This window comes from Protopterus annectens, chromosome 4.part0 (assembly GCF_019279795.1).
Source record: "Protopterus annectens isolate FY-2018-M chromosome 4.part0, PAN1.0, whole genome shotgun sequence".
NCBI lineage: Eukaryota > Metazoa > Chordata > Ceratodontiformes > Protopteridae > Protopterus > Protopterus annectens.
This window is the reverse complement of record NC_056733.1, coordinates 1,081,354,303-1,081,374,302: the sequence shown is the minus strand read 5'-3', so window position 1 is coordinate 1,081,374,302 and position 20,000 is coordinate 1,081,354,303. Positions and strand designations below refer to the sequence as shown.

General features: G+C 40.2%; 1 protein-coding gene across 1 annotated transcript in view; it reads right to left on the bottom strand.

Moving 5' to 3' along the window:
* Positions 1-20,000, bottom strand: part of IK (IK cytokine) — a 776,265-nt gene that overhangs the window by 606,949 nt on the left and 149,316 nt on the right. The window contains exons 5-6 of the mRNA XM_044069023.1: positions 16,074-16,241; positions 874-988 (exon numbers count right to left, since the gene is read on the bottom strand). Of these exons, the coding sequence (XP_043924958.1) occupies positions 874-988; positions 16,074-16,241 (283 nt within the window). The remainder of the gene's footprint in view (positions 1-873; positions 989-16,073; positions 16,242-20,000) is intronic.

The window sequence follows — 20,000 nt, the reverse complement described above, 5'->3', positions numbered from 1 at the left end:
ATGTACAGAGAGGCACAAAGTCACAAAATACCAGGATTTGCAGGCAGAAACGAGGGCATTGTGGAAGAAGGATACCCAGACAGTTTCAACAGTAACATGAGCAATAGGTCTTATGAAGACTTTACTGTCTTACTTAGATACGCTACTTATAAATGTAACTCCATATGAACTGCAGGAGTCAGTTCTGGGCACACTGCAGGTGCTTCGAAGAACACTGTTGGCTAATATCATAGACTGATGCAATACTAATTTCACAAACTTTAATCATACTTTGACTTAGGAATGGGGTCCATTCCTGTCACAGTATTAGAAACCTAAAACATTTGAGAAATTAAACCAGAAAATAACACCATTTCAAGAGATTCTGGTCAAGAAAAACAACACAGGAAGGTGATTAAATCAAAAAATAATGACTTACAGCTACAGAGATTATCTTCAAACAGCAATACAGTGCTTATATTGTGAGGACACAAATGGCATCATGGGAAGAAGGAATCTTGGTTGATAAAGTCGTGTTAGTATGAAAACCCCTACCAAGACAGTTTTCAGGGTACACAATTTTGTAAAACAATACTAATACTGCATAGATGATCTACATGTGATTTAAAAAAATATTTTCCGTTTCTGATCACAGCTAGCCTTAAATTTCACTGAATCGTAATCAGTTAATCTGGCATCACTCAGCAGCATGCAGTAAGGCATACAGACTTTCACTCATTTAAACTGCAAGCTGACCATCTTTAAGAGTAAATTAGGAGTCTGAATATAAACACCAAGTTTACAGGGATAAATCCCAATCTCTGTATCAACTCCTCTGTTCAATCTGAGCTTCAAACAGTTAAAAAAAATGTGAAGGAAAATGAAAATCCTCACCTTTTGCAGCAGAGCAAAATCCAGACCTTTCACCAAGTGAGTGTGCTCCATGTCACCACCCAAGAACTTGGACTCCTGGATCAGCTGTCTCCTCTTCTCAGCTGCAGATTTGTCCCTGTACAAGGGGGATTAAAAATGCTTAATTTTATTTACTGACTTTAATTATTTATTTGTTACTTGTATGTGTGTGTGTGTGTGTGTGTGTGTGTGTGTGTGCACTTGCGCATGCGTGGGGGGGGGGGTTGTTTGACTCTTTTCAGCCACCACCAAATCAAACAACTATTCAAATTCTGAGAATTACAAGTTAAAAGTAACAGACAACATATAATTAAAAGTCTTATTTCAGTAACATTAATCACAATTTAGTACACATCAGCATTTGGCATGGTGACAAGTCTCAAATCAAAAGCAGAATGGATGCCTGTGCTTTCATATTAAAAAGTGTCAATTCCCTAAGAGATTTAGTCTGAGTCTTAGTCTGAGGCTTCTCAGCTGCCTCATTCCCTTTGTTTGGACATTTCACCTACAGGACTTTAAGGAACTCTCTGCCCTGTGTTACCCCTGCGAGTAAAACCCTCGAGGATACCTCAAATTCTACTTCCAAACCTCGGCTGTCTTAAATTGCTCCAGCAAAGTAACAAACTTCTAGGCAGGCTTCTCAGCTGCCTCATTCCCTTTGTTTGGACATTTCACCTACAGGACTTTAAGGAAGTATGTGTAACTGCTACTGAACCCTTTATAACTTATGTTTTGGCCTTGATTAATGTTTTGTAGTACTCTAGCCTGCCAGGATAGCCAGCAGCCTTAGCTCTCCCCCCCGATACATACTAGCTGCACTCATTTTCCATGTATTGCCCCAAGCATACTCTAAGTGGCACAAGACCTTAGACTCCTCAGCTAAATTTTATGTTTCTATCTTAATGATAACCTCTCCCCTTTCACTGTATTCTCTAACTCTTCTAGCCCACTCTAGCTATAACACCTTTCACTGTATTCTCTAACTCTTCTAGCCCACTCTAGCTATAACACCTTATTTTCTAATTTTCCCACTCTAGCCTCTCATACCTCACTCCTGCCCAACACCTCCGGTCCTTCTCCCTTCCTTCTTACCCCACTGTAAACCTTCTTTCACTGATTGACTCCAGAACCTCTCTGGACCTCTTGGTTCTACCCGCTCCGTTCGCCTCAAGTGGCTCACTCCGCTCCCCTACCCTACCCCCAAATCCCACCCACCCCCAGTGCATCTAGCTTTATTCCCTCATAGCCACACCCCCTGACACTCGTATCCAATTATACAATTACTACCAATTCCTACCCCTCCCTATCCCCACCCACATTAACCACTAATTACCTACATCACCTATACCACTTAACCATTAGGATCCTTCCTACCCACTCCAATCCCAACTCTACATTCCACTACCAACTTCATACTCTATACTTAACTACTCCTACAGTAACTTATCTCTCTAGCTTTCTTTTTTATCCTATCTACCACATAACCACTCAACATATTTAACAATCTAACACACTTCTTCTACCCAGATACATCCAGTTAATTTATATACTATCCACTATATTCAGTTCTCCACTACTCTAAGTCCACTGTTGTTTTTACTCCTCCTCATTATGCTCTCTAAACACACCTTCACCTTCCTCCCACTATTACTACTATTCTCTTTATCCTCTTTATATCATCTCTCCCAATCTACAATTTCTACCCACTCCCAACCCTTTCATATAACTAATCCTCATAACACTTCTTTCTCACCCTCATATTCTCTTATCTCCCCTTATTTATATTCCTCAGAAAACCTCCTTCTCTTTCGATACAAACTTATCTCCTATCATGCTAACTTTTTCACCATGACTTTTAGCAAACCCTTCCAATTCACAAAACAACCTAATCTCATCTCCTTGCTAACTACCCACATAAACCATTACATACTACACCTTACAAGCACTCTCATATCTGGAGACATCCATCCAAACCCAGGCCCCACCACTGCTACTACTATAAATAAATCCCTATTATTCACTTCCTTAAACTCTCAAAGTGTAGTAAACAAAGTCCCAAGCCTACATGCATGGCTCATACACAATAAACCTGATATCCTCACTATTTCAGAAACCTGGCTAAAACCACACATTAAAGACTCTGAAATAGCTCCTCCTAACTACTCCATCATTCGAAAAGACAGACCTCACAAGAAAGGTGGAGGTGTAGCCCTCCTATACACTTCCTCCCTAGTAGTCACCCCATACAACAAACCTACTCCACACTTTAATAATGCCGAACTTCTCCTTACCATGCTACAAATCAATAATCATAAACACATATGTATAGCTTCCCTCTACATTCCCCCAGGGGATAATATCTCCACACTTGAACTGATCCTTTCCTGGCTATCCAGTAACATTAGTAATGAAACCATAATCCTAGGAGATGTTAATATTAACTGGGCCCTTATACAGTCTCCTACAAACCTCACTAACATCAACCTTTACAATTTCTCACAACTGATCACTTTGGTAACCCACCCTGCCAAAAACCCCTCCAATGGGAGTATATTGGATTGGATTCTAGTCTCCCACCCTCAATACTTCAACAACAGTGGCACTCTTCCCGACCCACTTGGTGACCACTTACCCACCTTTACCCACCGGCTTCCCACTATCCTACAGCAGACTCATAACTACATTACAATCTGTGACCATAAAAACTTCAACCCATTAATCTTTTCAAACTCACTACAAGCAATTAATTGGAACTGTCTAAAAACATTATCTCTAGATGATGCAGTCTCATACTTCAACTCAACTCTCTTAAAATTACTTGACTCCCAAGCCCCTGTACGGACTAAAAGAATAAAAACTAAATCAGCCCCATGGCTCTCCAAAACTACTCTTGCTATCATGAGACAAAGAGACAAAGTCTGGAGACGCTACCATAAACACAAGACAGCACCACTCCTTAACGAATATAAAATGCTCCGAAACAAAGCTAAGAAACTCACTACTTCTGATCGTCAAAACTATTTCTCTACACTCCAAAACCAAAATAAAAATAACCCTCAGAAATTCTTGAAAGGGATCTCTACTCTCCTCCACCCCAGCAAACCAGATACTCCTACCCCAGACCAAAATACTCCAGATCATGAATTAGCTACCCAATTTAATTCCTTCTTTATTGACTATCTCTAAATTGACCTCCTCATTCTCTAACTCCTCTCTACTATCTAATACCCCCTCATCCACCCCCACTATCTCTACTTCCTCACCCTACTCCCCACCTACTATCTCCCCTACCCCCTCTTCTACACAAACTCTATCATCATTTCCTACTCCCCAAAATTTCCCCCCTCCTGACTGCCCCCTCTTCTCACTAAATCCCATACCAACATCAACTATTAAAAAACTCCTTCAGAAATTGAAACCATGTACCAATGCTCCAGATAATATCCCCTCTTACTTTCTCAGTATAGCTGCTGAAACTCTTGCCTATCCCATTAGCATTTTAATTAACCGCTCTCTACTAGAACACACAGTTCCCCAAATCTGGAAACAAGCCTTTATTATACCTCTACATAAAGGTGGTAACAATAATAACATTACTAATTTCCGCCCAATAGCCATCCTGTCCCCCATCTCTAAACTCTTAGAAAAATGTGTCCAACTTCAGCTCCTTCCCCACCTCCTAGACAACCATCTTATCACTCCCACACAACACGGTTTCAGGCCCAATCATAGCACCATGACAGCCCTCCTCTCTTTCCTTGAGGTTGTAAATAAAGCCCGTGACTCTGGACAAATTGTTTCCACCTTACTTCTTGACCTGTCCAAAGCCTTCGATACCATCTCACACAGCCTGCTCTTAAACAAACTTTCTAATCTTCACCTATCTTCCTCCTCTTTAAACTGGTTTTCTAGCTACCTATCTAACAGAAGTCAAGCTGTAAAGTGGAAAAAAGCTACCTCTTCTTTCCTTAGTACCCCTACAGGAGTTCCCCAAGGCTCCATACTGGGTCCTCTTCTCTTCAATATCTTTATAAATGACTTCCACAAATCAATCCCTTTCTCTAGCATCATCCAATATGCGGATGATTCTACTATTATCTGTTCCGCCTCTTCTATCTCTACACTACAAAAACTTACTCAAGATGCTTTCTCTTCCACAGAACAATGGATGCTTTGTAATCATCTAGCTCTCAATGCTGCCAAGACCAAACTAATGTTATTTACCCCTTCTAAAGTCATCCCTCCTGACATTGGTTCTTTCTCAATTACTACACAACACAACTCACCTCTTGAAATTGTGTTAGAAACCAAATTTCTTGGGGTCCAAATCGATAACCTACTCAAATTTAACTCCCACCTGCAAATTAACATCAAAAAAACACACCAAAAACTTGGCATGCTTTACAGACAGAATGCCTACCTCACATCTGCCACTAAAATCGTTCTCTCTACCTCCTTCCTAATCCCATCCCTGCTATATGGTGCCCCACTACTAACTAATCTTCAGTCCTTGTTAAAAAAACAACTTACCTCCTGCTATAACAAAATTGCAAAATTTGCCACCAGCCAAAAGTCCTCCACCCACCACTGTCTCTCCCTCCATAACCTAAAATGGCTAGAACTTCCCAATCAACTAACTTACACTCAACTAACTCTAGCCCACAAGCTCATTCTCAACCCTTCCCTCTGTCCCTCTCTTTCCTCTGCCTTTACTATGCACCAACCTAACAGAGTTCTAAGGTCAAATAATCAAAATCTACTCAAAGTACACAAACCAACTCATCGCCCTGGCAGAAACCTTCTTTCCTTCAGCCTCACTCGCCTGTGGAACTCCCTACCACCACTCATCCGTACCACCTCTAACCACTCTGCCTTAAAGTCTCTCCACCTTCATCTTGCCTCACGGTGGGAATGCTCTTGTTCCCACCCCACATAACTAGCTCTACTCGACACCTGTAGCTATGAAATTTGTTCTCTAATCAGTTTTAATGTTTTACATTTATTCATTACTCGAAGGCTTCTTCTTATTGTATTAACTGTTATGATTGCTTTCCTGAATGTGACTAGTTCTACTTTTTAGTATATAGAACTATTAATAATTCTCTGTACAAAAATTGTTACTGTCAAATGTTGAAAATACATTCTGTTGGAGCTTTTCTCCCCAGGACTCCATTGAAAACGGGTTCTTTAAGGCCCAATGGACTATCCTGGTAAACCAACGACAATAAATAAATAAATAAATAAATAAATAAAAAAACATTTCAAAGCATCAGTGAAACAGTAGGAAAAAAATAACTTTTAATGTCAATGAATCTCATCTTACGGGCAAATTACTTACAGTCTGTGGTCTTGGTGACTAAACGTGAGCTCTAAGGCCAGACTTTTGAAGTTTTACCTTTACCCAGGGCTTCAGCCAAAGTTCTCCCACCAGGAATAAACTGGATGTAACATTCTTGACACTGTCTACCAGCCAACACCATCTTCTGTGCTTTCGTGCCCTTGATGCAGTCAGAAGACCTTGACACTAAATATCCAGTGGACCAAAAAGAAACAGCCCTACATGCCCCAGGTCTACTCCAGACATATCTCCCCTGGCAACAGCCGAGAAAGAGAGAAGCATGGTAGTGCAGTGGCAGGGAAGGTGCAGACAAGCGAGTAGAATGCCACTTCATCCCTCATGAAACAGGAAAAAGGGTCAGACAGGGGTAAGTGGGAGGAGAGCTGGAATCTACCGGAACATCTACATGTATGGTAAGTTCCTAAAACAACTTCACTATGTTCATCAGTGTTCATTGCAGGGAAGTAGAAAGAATAAAAGCTAGAGATAAAAGGCCATGCAGGATAATAGAGGCAAATCATAAACTTATTCTGGATGCTACTCATAAACTACAATGAGTGGAGAAGGAATGAACAGAAGTCCAAGTTGCTGCTTTAAGAGTGGCCTGTGTGGCAATCTTTCGTAAGGAAAACTGTGGTGGCTGCAGTAACTCTAGTGTGATGATTTCTGATATCCCCTGGGATATCTTTGCCATGAGATGAGCAACAAAACGGAATGCAATAGCCAAGCCATTTAGAAAGGTCTGTTTACTGGTTTCCCCTTTCCCCCATTTGCATAGAAGACAAACACCTGCTCAATCTTTCTGAGCTCTCTAGTGTTGTGCAAATAAAATCTCAGCTGTCTATGCACATCAAGGGAATAAAGCATCCTTTCTCCTCTGCTCTGTGGCTTTAGAAGGAAAACTGGTAACTGGATGTCTTGGTTATGGGACAACTCAGAAACCACCTTAGACATGAAAGAAGGGTTAGTGTTAAGGGACAACTTGCTCTAGAACACTAAAGGTTTACTTGTACAAGGTTTAGAGCTTAGAAATTCTCCTAGTAGAGGTTAACAACCACCAATAATAGTGTTTTCCAAAAACAGAAACTGTAGAGTAGCTGGAGCAGCTGCTTAAAAGAGAGCAGCGTCATATTTATAAAGACATAGTCAAGAGGGTTGGGAGGGTGGCCTAATGGTTAAGGTGTTTGCCTTACAAACACAAGGTGCAGGGTTTGAGTCTCACAAGGGATAATTGGCTAGGCTTAAAATGGCTCGCAAGGGCAGTTAGCTTAGTACTAATCTATGAACCCGTGGTTGACTGGTTTCTTTCCCCTTGCAGTTTAAAATGGAAGACCATCCTCCCCTTTAGCAACTACATAACAGAAGGCCTGGAAAACAGCCTGAAATGGCAGAAGCACAAGTTTTGATATGTCTAAGCTAAGTCAGTTTTGTAAAGTCTGAGATATTCCAAAACCATTACCACTGTCGGTTTGGGTCTTGGCTCCTATATTAGCACAAATGTAGAATAATGTACGTTTAGCTAGGCAAGATTTACTTGAGCTTTAGTTTTCTAGCCTCCCTCATAACGTTAGCATATCTACCTAGCGTGCCTGCCTGGAATAAAAGTAAAATCATCCAGGCTGTCAGAGTGGCCAAATTGGGATGTAATGGAGAAAGTCTGTTTTGAGCCAGACCACCTGCTTGTTGAAGCAGAACTTTCCACTTTCTTCATGCCAGATTGTTCAGCAAAGAGTAGTGGTGTTGCTTTCTTCTGCTGCTATTTGCAGCTTGTGTGTACTTTGAGGTGAGTTTAGGCACAGCAATGGTAGGTCACACTCACGTTTTGGTAATAAGATGATTTTTAGCCAATGCCATCCATGCAGTGTAGGTAAAAGTACAAATTCTATAGTAATGTAACTTTAGTAATGATGCTTCCAGTGTGAAGGGAGAAGCTCAAATAGAGATTTACAGTGATACCTAGGTATCCCTGTTGTACAGTGCAAGTAATAAGATCTTTGATGGTAAGTTGGCAAGTTTTTGAGGTGCTGCAAACATATTTGGTCTTTTTTTGGATTAGCAGGAGTTTGTTGTTCACCAGCCAATTAAACAGGTTTGTAAAAAGATGCTTGGAGTTTAAGATGAAGGCCATCATGGATCACTTCTGTCTTGATTTTTAGAAGTACCTTGGGTAGAACAGGAAATGCTTACAGAGACAGACCTGACCCAAGTTAAGGAGATGACATCTGTCGCCCAAGCTTCTGGAGTTGCTTTCCTGCAGAAGAATTTTCTCAGTCATATGTTTAGAGGATAGGCAAACATGTCCATTTCTCATTACAATATGAAGACACAAATCCACTGTCAGAAAAAACAGACTTTAATGCAGCAAAGCTTTCGGTTAAGCAACCTTCCTCAATGCAAAAACAGTACATTATCACATTACAATACATTTAAATAAGAGCAAAAAGGTAACCTGTGACCACAGCTAAATTACACTATACCATCAATTAAAACAAATGTTGCTGTTGTATTTTAACAAGCACAGGTTTGATGCGGACTACATTGTTTAAACCAGGTTCTAACTCTGCATGGAACCTGACAATCCACTCATATTCTTTACTCTCCAAGAAGTTATTCAGGTAACCCCTCTAGGTCCGTTTTGTACACTATCACTCTAAATTTAAAACTATGATCCACACCATTATGCATTATTCTCATTATTTCTTCTTATTTCTGACTTATGCTCTGTTATGTGCTCTTTTAGTTTCCTTGTGGTCTTTTCCTATGTAAAATGAATCACATTTTTCACAAGTAGCAAGATAGACCACATTAATACTATTACAGGTAGCAACACAGTTGAAATTAAACTGCTTATTGGACACTGGGTGGACAAATTTGTCACCATTGTGCTTAATAATGTCTTCACAGCAGCTACAGCACATACACCCATACGTACCAGGTTTACTGCCCAACCTTACTTTTGTTATATCTGTACTGGAAAGAAAGGTTGGGACGTTTTCAATAGCAACGTTTGAGTTTTCAAGCTTATCTAGACTTGGGGGTAGTACCCCGTGGTCTTTGCATTTTAAAGATGCCTTCTTATGCAAATACTTACCCCGAACTGCTAAAGCTTTGGCAGCAGCTTAACTTGAAGTTAAGTCTAGATTATATGTCCCTAAAGAAAGAATTTTTTACTGACACTGAAAATAGCTTGAAAGAAGAGATTATAAAACTTGAAGATAAGCTTGTGCAAATGAACTGCTTTTCTAGCATGATGGAGGTGTATCAGAAAATGCTTGACAGGTTACAACAACTTGATGACTGCCTGGAAACTGTCAAGAGACGTAAACTCATGAGAGATGTTAATGACTTTAAGCAAGGTCATATTTTCTCATGGCCTAAACATGAAAAGCAAGTTAAGCCAGCTAACATTCAGAGAGGGTGTATGGATCAACTAGATGAGTTCTTGATACACGATAATGTCAGAATAATTAAGGAGAAGGCTGTCCTTTCCACAGCACCTTCACATTACAACGGCGAGCACATAGCCCCTTCCCCGGTGATGACCTCAGCGGATTTGAATCTTGGAACAGAAACCAGCATGATTGGGCAAACAGAAGCTGCACCAGTAACTGAAAAACACCAGAGTCAGTTGGGACTGCTTAGTTCAGTCAGGGTCCCAAATGCGGTCCCAATTAAATTTACCTGACAAAGTGATTGTTGTGAGCAGAAGTGGGTCTAGGGGACATTCACAGCAAAGACAGACCTCAAACAGCATGAAGAGAAAAAAACGACAGTCCAGCACAGCAAAAGAAGACTGTGCGGCATCAGCGGAGTTGAACAAAGGTATTTTAAACCTTTCGAACTACGTACTGAGTGAATCACATCTGTCCCTGTTGGGAAAAGGGCTGAAATTTATTCCCAGTGCTTGTGAAGACCTAGTAAGTGCTTTAACTGATTTAAAGTTGTTTTTGAGGACTTTAAACCTCAAGTTACTGTTTAAGAATGCTTCTTACACAAATTATTTGATTTGTAAGAAACGTAGTACTTTTGTACCTATTAGTAATTCTGTAATTACTGCCTTTCATAATACATGTGAATGTGAAATTAGGCAAATGCATGACTAACTTGAAAAGAAAGTATAACAACATATAATGAATATGAAGCACTGAAGGATTTAGAAAGTAATAATGACAATTATAAAACAGGCAGACAAAGGGAGTGCCATGGTAATTATGAACCGTGCTATTTAAATTCTTTGAAATTACTATTAGAAGACAAACACTTAAGAAGATAACTTTTATTGATGTTAAAAAGAAATGTTGCCGATGTTAATATGGTAATATATGACATGCAACTGAATGGTGAAATTTCACTTGATGTATTTAACTTCTTGACTGTTCCTTGTCCAAGGATACCACAGAAATATGGGATACCAAAGACCCATAAATCATTCACAGAGCCCCCACTGAGACCAACAGTCTCTGGTGGGGGTTGGATCACAGAACCAGCATCAGTTTATTTGCAGAGAATATTAAGTCAATATCTGTGCTTATGTCCAAGTGTAATTAAGGACACTAATGATTTTTTTAAATAAAGTTGAGATGTTGGTTTACTGGGAGAACTGATAAACTGAGTTCAGGTTACACATTTGTGACGCTGGACATAACACCATTATTCACAATAATACCAAATGAATTTGGGGTTGAAGCTGTGTGTGAATTTCTCACTGATGAGGTTGAGATGGCCACAGCAAGGGTGCAAAATATTTGTGCTTTATTAGAAATTGTTTTAACTTAAAATGTTTTTATATTTGATAATGAGCCATTTCTACAGTTGTCCGGTATAGCCATGAGGACACCTGTGGCCAACAGCTACACGAATATAGTTCTTCATCAATGGGAGAAAAAGTATGTTTTTAATAATGAGAATGAATTATGTCAGAAAGCTAAGCTACATTTAAGATTTGTAGATTGTTTTTTTTTTGTGTGGAACTGCACAGTTGAAAGAGTTACTGGATTATGTTGCTTGTTTAAATAATACCACTGAATTCCTTGAATTTAAAATGAACCATTCCTATAGTGAAATAGTTTTCCTAGATGTGCATTTAGAAAAGAAAATGGATAAAAGAGAAAAGTATACATAAGAAAAATGTACACGTGAATAGATATGTACATAGGCAGAGTTTACATGCCCCCCATATTTTTCAAGGAATAGTTGAAGCACAAATGTGCAGAGTTTGTAGGCTAAATACAGATGATATATGGTTTAGTGAGCAAATGAATGAGATGGTAGGTGAGTTTGTGAGTAGTGGCTATAGCCATATGGAGGTACTAAAAATAGCAGATGATGTGAAATCAAGTAGAGGTAATGGTATGAAACAAATTTAGGGGGGAGTAGTCACAACTGATGTAAATGAAAAGAATGATAAAATTAGATATGTAACGACTTATAGTTTAAAAACAGAGCAAATAAAGAAAATCATATATAAGAATTGGCCTATACTCATGGCAGCACATGGGCTACATACTATATTAGAGGCTAGACCCTTTTTTATATAGAAATCTTAAGAGTTTAAAGAGCAGGTTATGCTATAAAGATTTTAAGGATATAAGAAAAGTAAGGTTGGGCAATAAACCCGATACGTATGGATGTATGTGCGGTAGTTGCTGTGACGACATTATTAAGCACAATAGTGACAAATTTGTCCACCCAATGTCCAATAAGCAGTTTAATTTCAACTGTGTTGCTACCTGTAATTGTGCTAATGTGGTCTCTATCTTGCTACTTGTGAAAAATAGGATTCATTTTACATAGGAAAGACCACAAGGAAACTAAAAGAGTGCATAACAGAGCACAAGTCAGAAATAAAAAGAAATAATGAGAATAATGCATAATGGTGTGGATCATAGTTTTAAATTTAGAGTGATAGTGTACAAAACGGACCTAGAGGGGTTACCTGAATAACTTCTTAGAGAATAAAGAATATGAGTGGATTGTCAGGTTCCATTCAGATTTAGAATCTGGTTTAAACAATGTAGTCATTATCAAACCAGTGCTTGTTAAAATACAACAGCAACATTTGTAATGGACACCTTTAAAGATGTTTTAGAAAAGTTTTAATTGATGGTATAGTGTGATTTGTTGGCTGTGGTCAAATGTTACCTTTTTGCTCTTATTTAAATGTATTGTAATGTGATAATGTACTGTTTTACCATTGAGGAAGGTTGTTTAACCGAAAGCTTTACTGCATTAAAGTCTGTTTTTTTCTGACAGTGGATTTGTGTCTTCATATAGTGGCTTTTAGTTCCAGTCTTCAGTGTCCCAGCTAGTTGACTTCATTTCTCATACAAGCGATATCCAGGTCAGAATTAGAAATATTTCCATGTTCAATATCCATTTGTGGGGCTTTACTTGAGATCTGCTCAGCCTGCCAGCTTATTTTGCTGAGAGAAGATGTAGGCTGCTGTCAGAGTCATTCTCACTGCTTGAACTATTTCCAAACTTGCACTGCCAACCTTTATAAAATGTATGAATGAGTGCCGTGGTGCTGTCTGCCATTGTCTGGAGAACCCACTCCTTGAATATGTGGCTGAAGCCCTTTAGGGATAGGACTGCCATTATCTATTTTATGTTCTATTTTCTCTTTCTTGCCATCTCATTTTCCCTGAATTTGGAAAGCCCCCACCACTAGGTCCGAAAATTCCATGGTGACACACTTAGCCTGCATTGTACTATCCAAAATGAGGTCTCCTTTCTGGTGTAAGGGAGAAATGGGATGCCAGTCTCTAAGAAATGACATGGCCCACAACCTCCATTTTTAACTACTAATGAAGCCTCCTCATGTATAGGTGGGCAAGACGTCATGTAGTGTAACAATGAACTTCCTTTCTGATATTGCTTCCTGATACAAAAGAGTTCTGAAACGGTCTGACTCTGGGAGGAAAGCTCTGTGAATAGAGGTGTCCATGTGTAACCTCAGGAAAACCAGGTTCACTAAGGGTGCCACTGATTTTGTTGACAGTGAGATGCAAACCTTTGAAGCCAGTCAGAGTGAACTTCAAAACCTTGAGAATCCTCTGTTGAGAGACTCTGCTAGAGTGACATGAAACAAACATCCAGTCAGGGGTAGATCTGGATGTCCTTCCTTTGTTGTACAAATGCAATTACTGGAACCAGGCATTTTTGTAAAGACTTTGGGTGCAACGCACCAGATAAAAGGGCAAGGATATGAAGTGGAAATCCCCCATTGCAAATCTGATAAACTTCCTGTGACGTTTTCCAATGGGAATATGAAAGTGCATGTCCTTTAGGTCCAAAGTGACAATGATAGCATGGAGTGGTAGGAGTGACAAAAGGATATGCAGCACTAATATTTTGAATTCTGGCACAATGAGAAACTTGTTTACATCAGACAGTTCCATACTAGGTCTCTACATGCCTTGTTTTCTATGGGTTACAAACAGTCTTTTTCTTTTTTGTAACCCCACCCCTGCAGGACCTACCTCAATGGCTCTTCTGCCTGCTTCCAAATCAGCAAGTTTGTTCTGCAGTAATAGCAGCCAAGAATCCCACGGCTAGATGAGAGACCTACAGCCTGGGAATCATAATCGCCTCAGCCATCCCACAGCTTGAGTCACAGTGTACAGAAAAGAACAGTTTGTTGATCCTGTGGAGGGCCCCCCCTCCCCCCGGTACAGCAACTTCTTCGTCTGTAGAGGCACTTCGGATCTTCTCTGTGTGCCGACCTATGAACCTCTACATGCTTAATTCTCCTCCGCTAATGGCAAGATTACACTAGGCACAAAATGCTAGGTAGACTCGAGCTTCATGACATGCAACATCTAGTGCTCCCACTAGATGTTACCCATGTAACAAGCCAGAGTCAACCTCCCCCTCAAAATGAGGGCACTAGCAACATCCACTCATTCCCATCCTTCTCCACCAGCTTGTACAGGGCCTGAGCCGCTATTCAAATCGCTTATCCCCTGCAGCATAATCAGGGCCTTGCAGAGCTGGCTGGGGATGAGAAACAACTCTTGAATAGCACACATCCTTCCTCTCTGGCTAGAACCTCTGCTATGATGTGTAACTGCATTGTTTCCTTTAAAACTGTAGGAATGACATGAAAGTGATCCCTGAAAATGGGGGGGGGGTCTGTACCTTGGAATCACTTTGGGACTTGCTTGCCATTCTCTTTTGAACTTTCTTTGTTTTTCTGTCACCACATTTTTTGCCTTGCTTAGTGTATAAAAGGCCAAAGTTTACCTGGGAAGTATATGATGAATTTAGGAGCTTGGACCTGAAAATGTTACTTTACAAACTGCAAAATCTCACCCTTTTCCTCCAGTCTTTTGAAAACTCCTTGCACAGGGGATCTAAAGAGGAGATAATTTTCCAGAGAGGCATGATGGAGTTGTTTTCATATGGTCTGGAAATGTCTGAGTCTTCAAATATACCTGAGGACTTGGTATTTCTAGAAGGTGTGTGTTCAAACCGTCACAGAGATATTTTCTTCGATTTCACATTTTGGTCATTAGTCACTTTATAACAATAAATTACACTTCTCCACAGTTCTCAAGGCCATACAGTTTACTGTATCATCAAACAACTTTAAAAATTACTGATCCTTTATCCAACATTTTCAGTTGCCAGTTTGAACAATCCTGTTAAGCATATAAATTAACTTCTTAAACTATCCTGTGTTGATTTTCACTAAAAGAAACTGCAAGTTTTAGTAAACGTAAATGGTCTTGGATGCTTTAATTCCTGAAACATCATGAGATCTCCCAGCACAAATTATCTTTGACTTAAACTCAACAGCAACTGGAAATAAGTAAAAGGACCCAAGCGCACTCCAGAAAACAATTTAAGAAAATTAAGCTATTTCAATTTTGTCTAATTTCTAGAAAAGTGTCCTGTCCCATGAAAACATTAAGTTGCACACACCAAGTTTTAATAAAACAGACAGCAAATACTTTTACAGAGGCAGAAAAATCACACGTCTCTCAAACAGTAGACACATAAAAATGTCAGGAAACTGCAAGGCAATGCATAATAAATACTCGTAGTCTATTGAACACCATGATTAGAGCTGGAAACATGACCTTACATATTTTTATATGATCCCTCAAAGTACAGCACATTTAAACTATATGAAAAATTGTAGTTCATCCACTATTCAGTAACAAAACAACTTCATAAAAACAAAACTGAACTAATATTAAGCAGAAACAAAACAACATGCTATGTCTTCAAAGAGCTGGCTGAAAACACTGCAAAGAGATGGCCATCACATTATGAAATGAACAACCGTAAGAGGCAAACACTTCAAGAAAGCATGCAAAAAGGAAGCTGAATGACAACTAGGCTATTCAGGAAAATGTATGTGGCAGACATGGAAGAAGAGGGGTTAAAGCAAGAAACAAACAGTATGAATAGAACTGTTAGGGAATGACAGGAAGAAAGAAGTTATGGCGAAATTATGAGGCAGTAACAGCAGCAAGGATGAGAAAAAAGGAAGGAAAGTTTAAAAAAAAAAGAAAAAAGGAGGTGCAGCAAGAAAAAAGCAGAAAGGTATAAGAAAATCCTTGTGAACAGAGTGAGTGGGAGACCTGAAAAAGTATTCAAGGATGAACGACAAAAAATGACAAGTCCTTTACAAGTCCTTTACAAGTCAGCTTAATGCACAGTAGTAACATACAGCCTAAACAGTATATCCTATTGGTACACTCCTTAGCCAAGTCCTGCTTTATACAAAATTTACCTCCAGCATAGCAACTAATGGACTTCTTGGATTTTCTAATTACTTAACTGTCCTGTGAGTCAGCAATGGTACTCATTAAAAAGATTTTAACGTTATACTCACGCTTCTGCTGTGGGCCCCACGGCTCGGTAATTGGCCGTTGTGCTGATAAGTTCTGTTTCCTCATAATCCTTGTTAACTCCATCTCTCCTTTCTCTTGCTCTGTCTCTGTATTTCTCAGCCAGCTCCTTCTCACGTTCAATTTCCTGTTGACGAAGTTTGGCATAGTAACTGCAAAACAAAGAAAATAGCAAAAGATTTAGAATGTGGTTTGCGGTAAGTCGCAAATAAATTCAACTGACACTTCTTTCTATTTGCATATTTTCACAAACTGCTTTTACTGTGCAAGACATATCAAGAACGTGTTTGTGTCTAGGATACCACCTAGAAAGATCTTTATTTCAGACAGAATGAAGCTAGACCGCTGAACATTCAGAGTTTACCCTACACCGATGCCTTTGTCAGCTGCTCTTGGGGGATTTCATAAGTATCAGTTTGTCATCCAGTTAAAGGCTGATGATGCCTTGTACAATGAGGTTGGTAAATAGAATAGCCAAGTACTTCATGACTTCCCCAGAAGAAGAAGAAGACAATCCAAAGGTCAATGAGGTCAACTTGAAATGCTCTGCTCTTGCTATGAACCTTGCAAATTTTCTGTGTCATTTGAAGACGGGGATATGAAAGTATCCTTCACATCTAGTTTGACCACAGGTCCAGCTGACCTGGCAGCAGGAGAGGGAGGAACAGCAGAGTAAGTATCTTGAATTTCTTTATCACCATAAACTTGTTTAGTTTGGAGAAGTCAAAAATGGGTCCCTAAAAGTAATTTTTTTTGGGGGGGGGGGGGATAAACAAAAAATGTTATGTGCTCACCATAACAATGCATCTGTGTTGTCTGTTTTCATCCTTCCTCAACCACTAGGTTTCTGACCACTTCAGGTCACTTTTCAGACTTTGGATCCTTAGCTCAAAACTCCTTCCCTTACCCATAATCCTCTCCCAAGCCCCAGATTACTTCAGATTGGGTTTGCCTCCTTGATATTAACATATAGAAAATAAACAATTCTATAAATGTCTAGAAGCATGACTGATAGGAAAAGTGTCTGAAGCTGAGAAAGACCAAAAGGGGTATACCCTCCAGGTCATACCAGGAAGTCATACAAACATAATCTTCCAGCGGAAAGGGGAAGGAGGGTAGCGTTCAGGAAGGACGAAAAAAGACAACATACATATATAACTCTATAAGATATAACTCTTATGGGGAATATATAATATGTGATGTTGTCTTTTTTCCATTCCTCAACTGTTGGGACAGACTCCCCACCTAGTATCAACCCAGGGTGGTCTCATGGAAGACTATAACAGAGTACGTCAGAACCAAACTGCTGCCCTGTTCCTAACAAAGGACATCCAACTTACAACTAGCTATGAAGGTATGAACACTGGACCAAGCAGCAGCCGCACAAATGTCATCTACAGAAGTTCTGGATTAGAAAGTGGAGGAAGGGCAGACTAATCTTGTGGAATGACCTTGTGGTGGTCTTGGTAAAGTCAAACTTCTGTGTTTATAAACATAAGCTATACATTCAGGGAGCCACAGTGCTAATGTAACTATATACAGATTGTTTGTCCCAACTTAGCTTTTGAAAATTAATCGATTTAACTTCCTGAAAGTTTCTGTTCTATGGAGATCAAATCTCAGGTGTCTATAGACATCCAACAAATGAAACATATCCTTTATTGGGGAAATTTGGGATGAACACTGTTAAATTAATGGATTGGTTTAGGGCAAAATCAGAAGCTACTTTCGGAAGGGTTGGTGTGAAGAGAAACCCTGTCTTTACGGAAAATGTTATAAGCTGCCTGGCAAGGTAAAACCTGAAGTTCCGAAACTCTTAGCAGATGCAACTAGAAAAATGGATTTCCAGGACAAAAATTTTAAATTAGCTAGAAGAATCATCAAGTCCCAAGGAGGGCAGGCAGGGGTCCTTGATAGGTGGCATGAGTAAAAAAGTACCTTTGAGAAAAGACCTGATTAACCTAAGGGAGGCCAAGGACAATTACTCTCTGCCTGCATGAAAACTGGAGATTTGTGATCAGCTGTACTTTGATTGCAGAGTAACTTGGACTACTATGAAAAATGAAGACCAGAAATTCTAAAACTGCTGGAATGGGCACTGAAAATGGGTCTAGATTTCTCATTAGCTCAGAGAGAGACAGAGAGAGACAGACTAGTTTCCATTTTCTCTTGTACATCTCTTCCTAGTGGAGTCTTTTTGAGAAGAAGTAAGGATGTGTAAAACCTGGGAAGAAAGCCTGGGCTCTCTAGCAATCACTGGAAGTGCAGAAAGCATGCAGTCAACCTGATGGCTTGTACGTCTGGGTGAGGTACCCCAGAAAGGTGAGACAGAACTCTGGAAAGGGATCCAGATTCCAAGGAAGGTATATCAGATGAAGCCAAAGGAATGGAGACCACACTTGTCAAGGCCAGAATGGGGCAATGAGAATAACCTTGATCTTCCGTTGATAATTTTTTTGTAAAAAAAAAAATGCGAATGGTGGATCAGAGCACCCCCTTGTTAACTCCTCCTCTAGGGGGATTAGGGCAAAATAACTGCTGCATTTGGAATTGTGGACAGAGCCGAAACAGTCACAGCATGGCTGGTCCCACTGGCAAAAATAATCTGTTCTGCCACTGAAGGATTGAAAGAACACTTATGAGGCACAAGTATAGATCTCCTCAGTCTTGTCTGCTAAAATTCTGGACTTCTCCAGAGTGTGCATTGCTAAAAGAAAGCAGATGGAAGAGATCGCCCACTACCACACTCACTGCCTCCTGACACAAGGGGTAAGAGGGATTCCTCCCCATCTGTTGACGTTCCAGACCACTGACATGTTGTCACTCTGTATGGCAATCATCCCTTGAGAAAGGATGTCTTGAAATGTCTGCAACAGTAGAAGGACTGCCTTCATCTCCAAGATGTTGATGTGAAGGTTGGCCTCCGTTGGGGACGATGTGTCTTGGACTGTCTGTCCCAGGTAATGCTCCACCCAATGGGAAACACCTGTGGTCACCATGGCCTTGAGCAATGGAAGGGCGAAGGGGAGGCCCTATGAAACATCTGGTGCATGGATCCACCAAGAAACATGCTGTTGGCAGATCTTTGGGATTCAAATGGGAGATGTCACAGAATACCATCGAGTCATAGACCACTGCAGTATTCTCATGCAGTATCTTGCTAAAGGTAAAAGGGTTATGAAGGCCGCCACTGACCTTAAAAGCTGAAGGACCAGCCTGACTGGTGGTGACTGAACAGACAACAGATCTGTTATATGAAGCTGTAATTTGGGCAGACTGGACTGAGGAAGTCGAGTCACTTGAGAAAATGTGTTGGCTTGGGAAAGAGGTGATATTTGTCATAGCCAACTGTTTTGTCCAGGTGTTGACACAATGGAGTAGGTAGTTCTTGGTGGATGTCAGTAGATGCCTGGTAGAAGCCATGAAGAGCCAGTCATTGAGGTATAGAAACAGTTGGGATCTCAGCAATTTCAGGTGAGCTGCAACTACTGCCATACATTTTGTGAACACCCAGGGGGCTGTGGTCCAACCAAAGGGCAAGGCAATGAACTGAAAGTGACTAGCTTCCAGCCGGAAGTAAATGCATCTCCCATGTGTCTACTTGAAAGGATTGAAGCACCATGTTGTTGTGTCTTTCGACTTTTCCCGGTTAGGGGTCGCCACAGCGGAACTCCGGTCCGCTAATGATTGGCAGGAGATTTTTACGTGCCGAGTTGCCGGCCCTGACGCACAACCTTCACGCACATCTCCACACAGAAGACACTCTAGCTGAGAATCGAACAGGACAACATGTTACTGTGAGGCGACAATGCTACCGCAGCACCACCACCGCAGTTTTTTTGAAACATCATGTTGATGAAGACCAATAACATCGCCAAAACCTTTAAACATTGAACACCTGGAACAGTGAA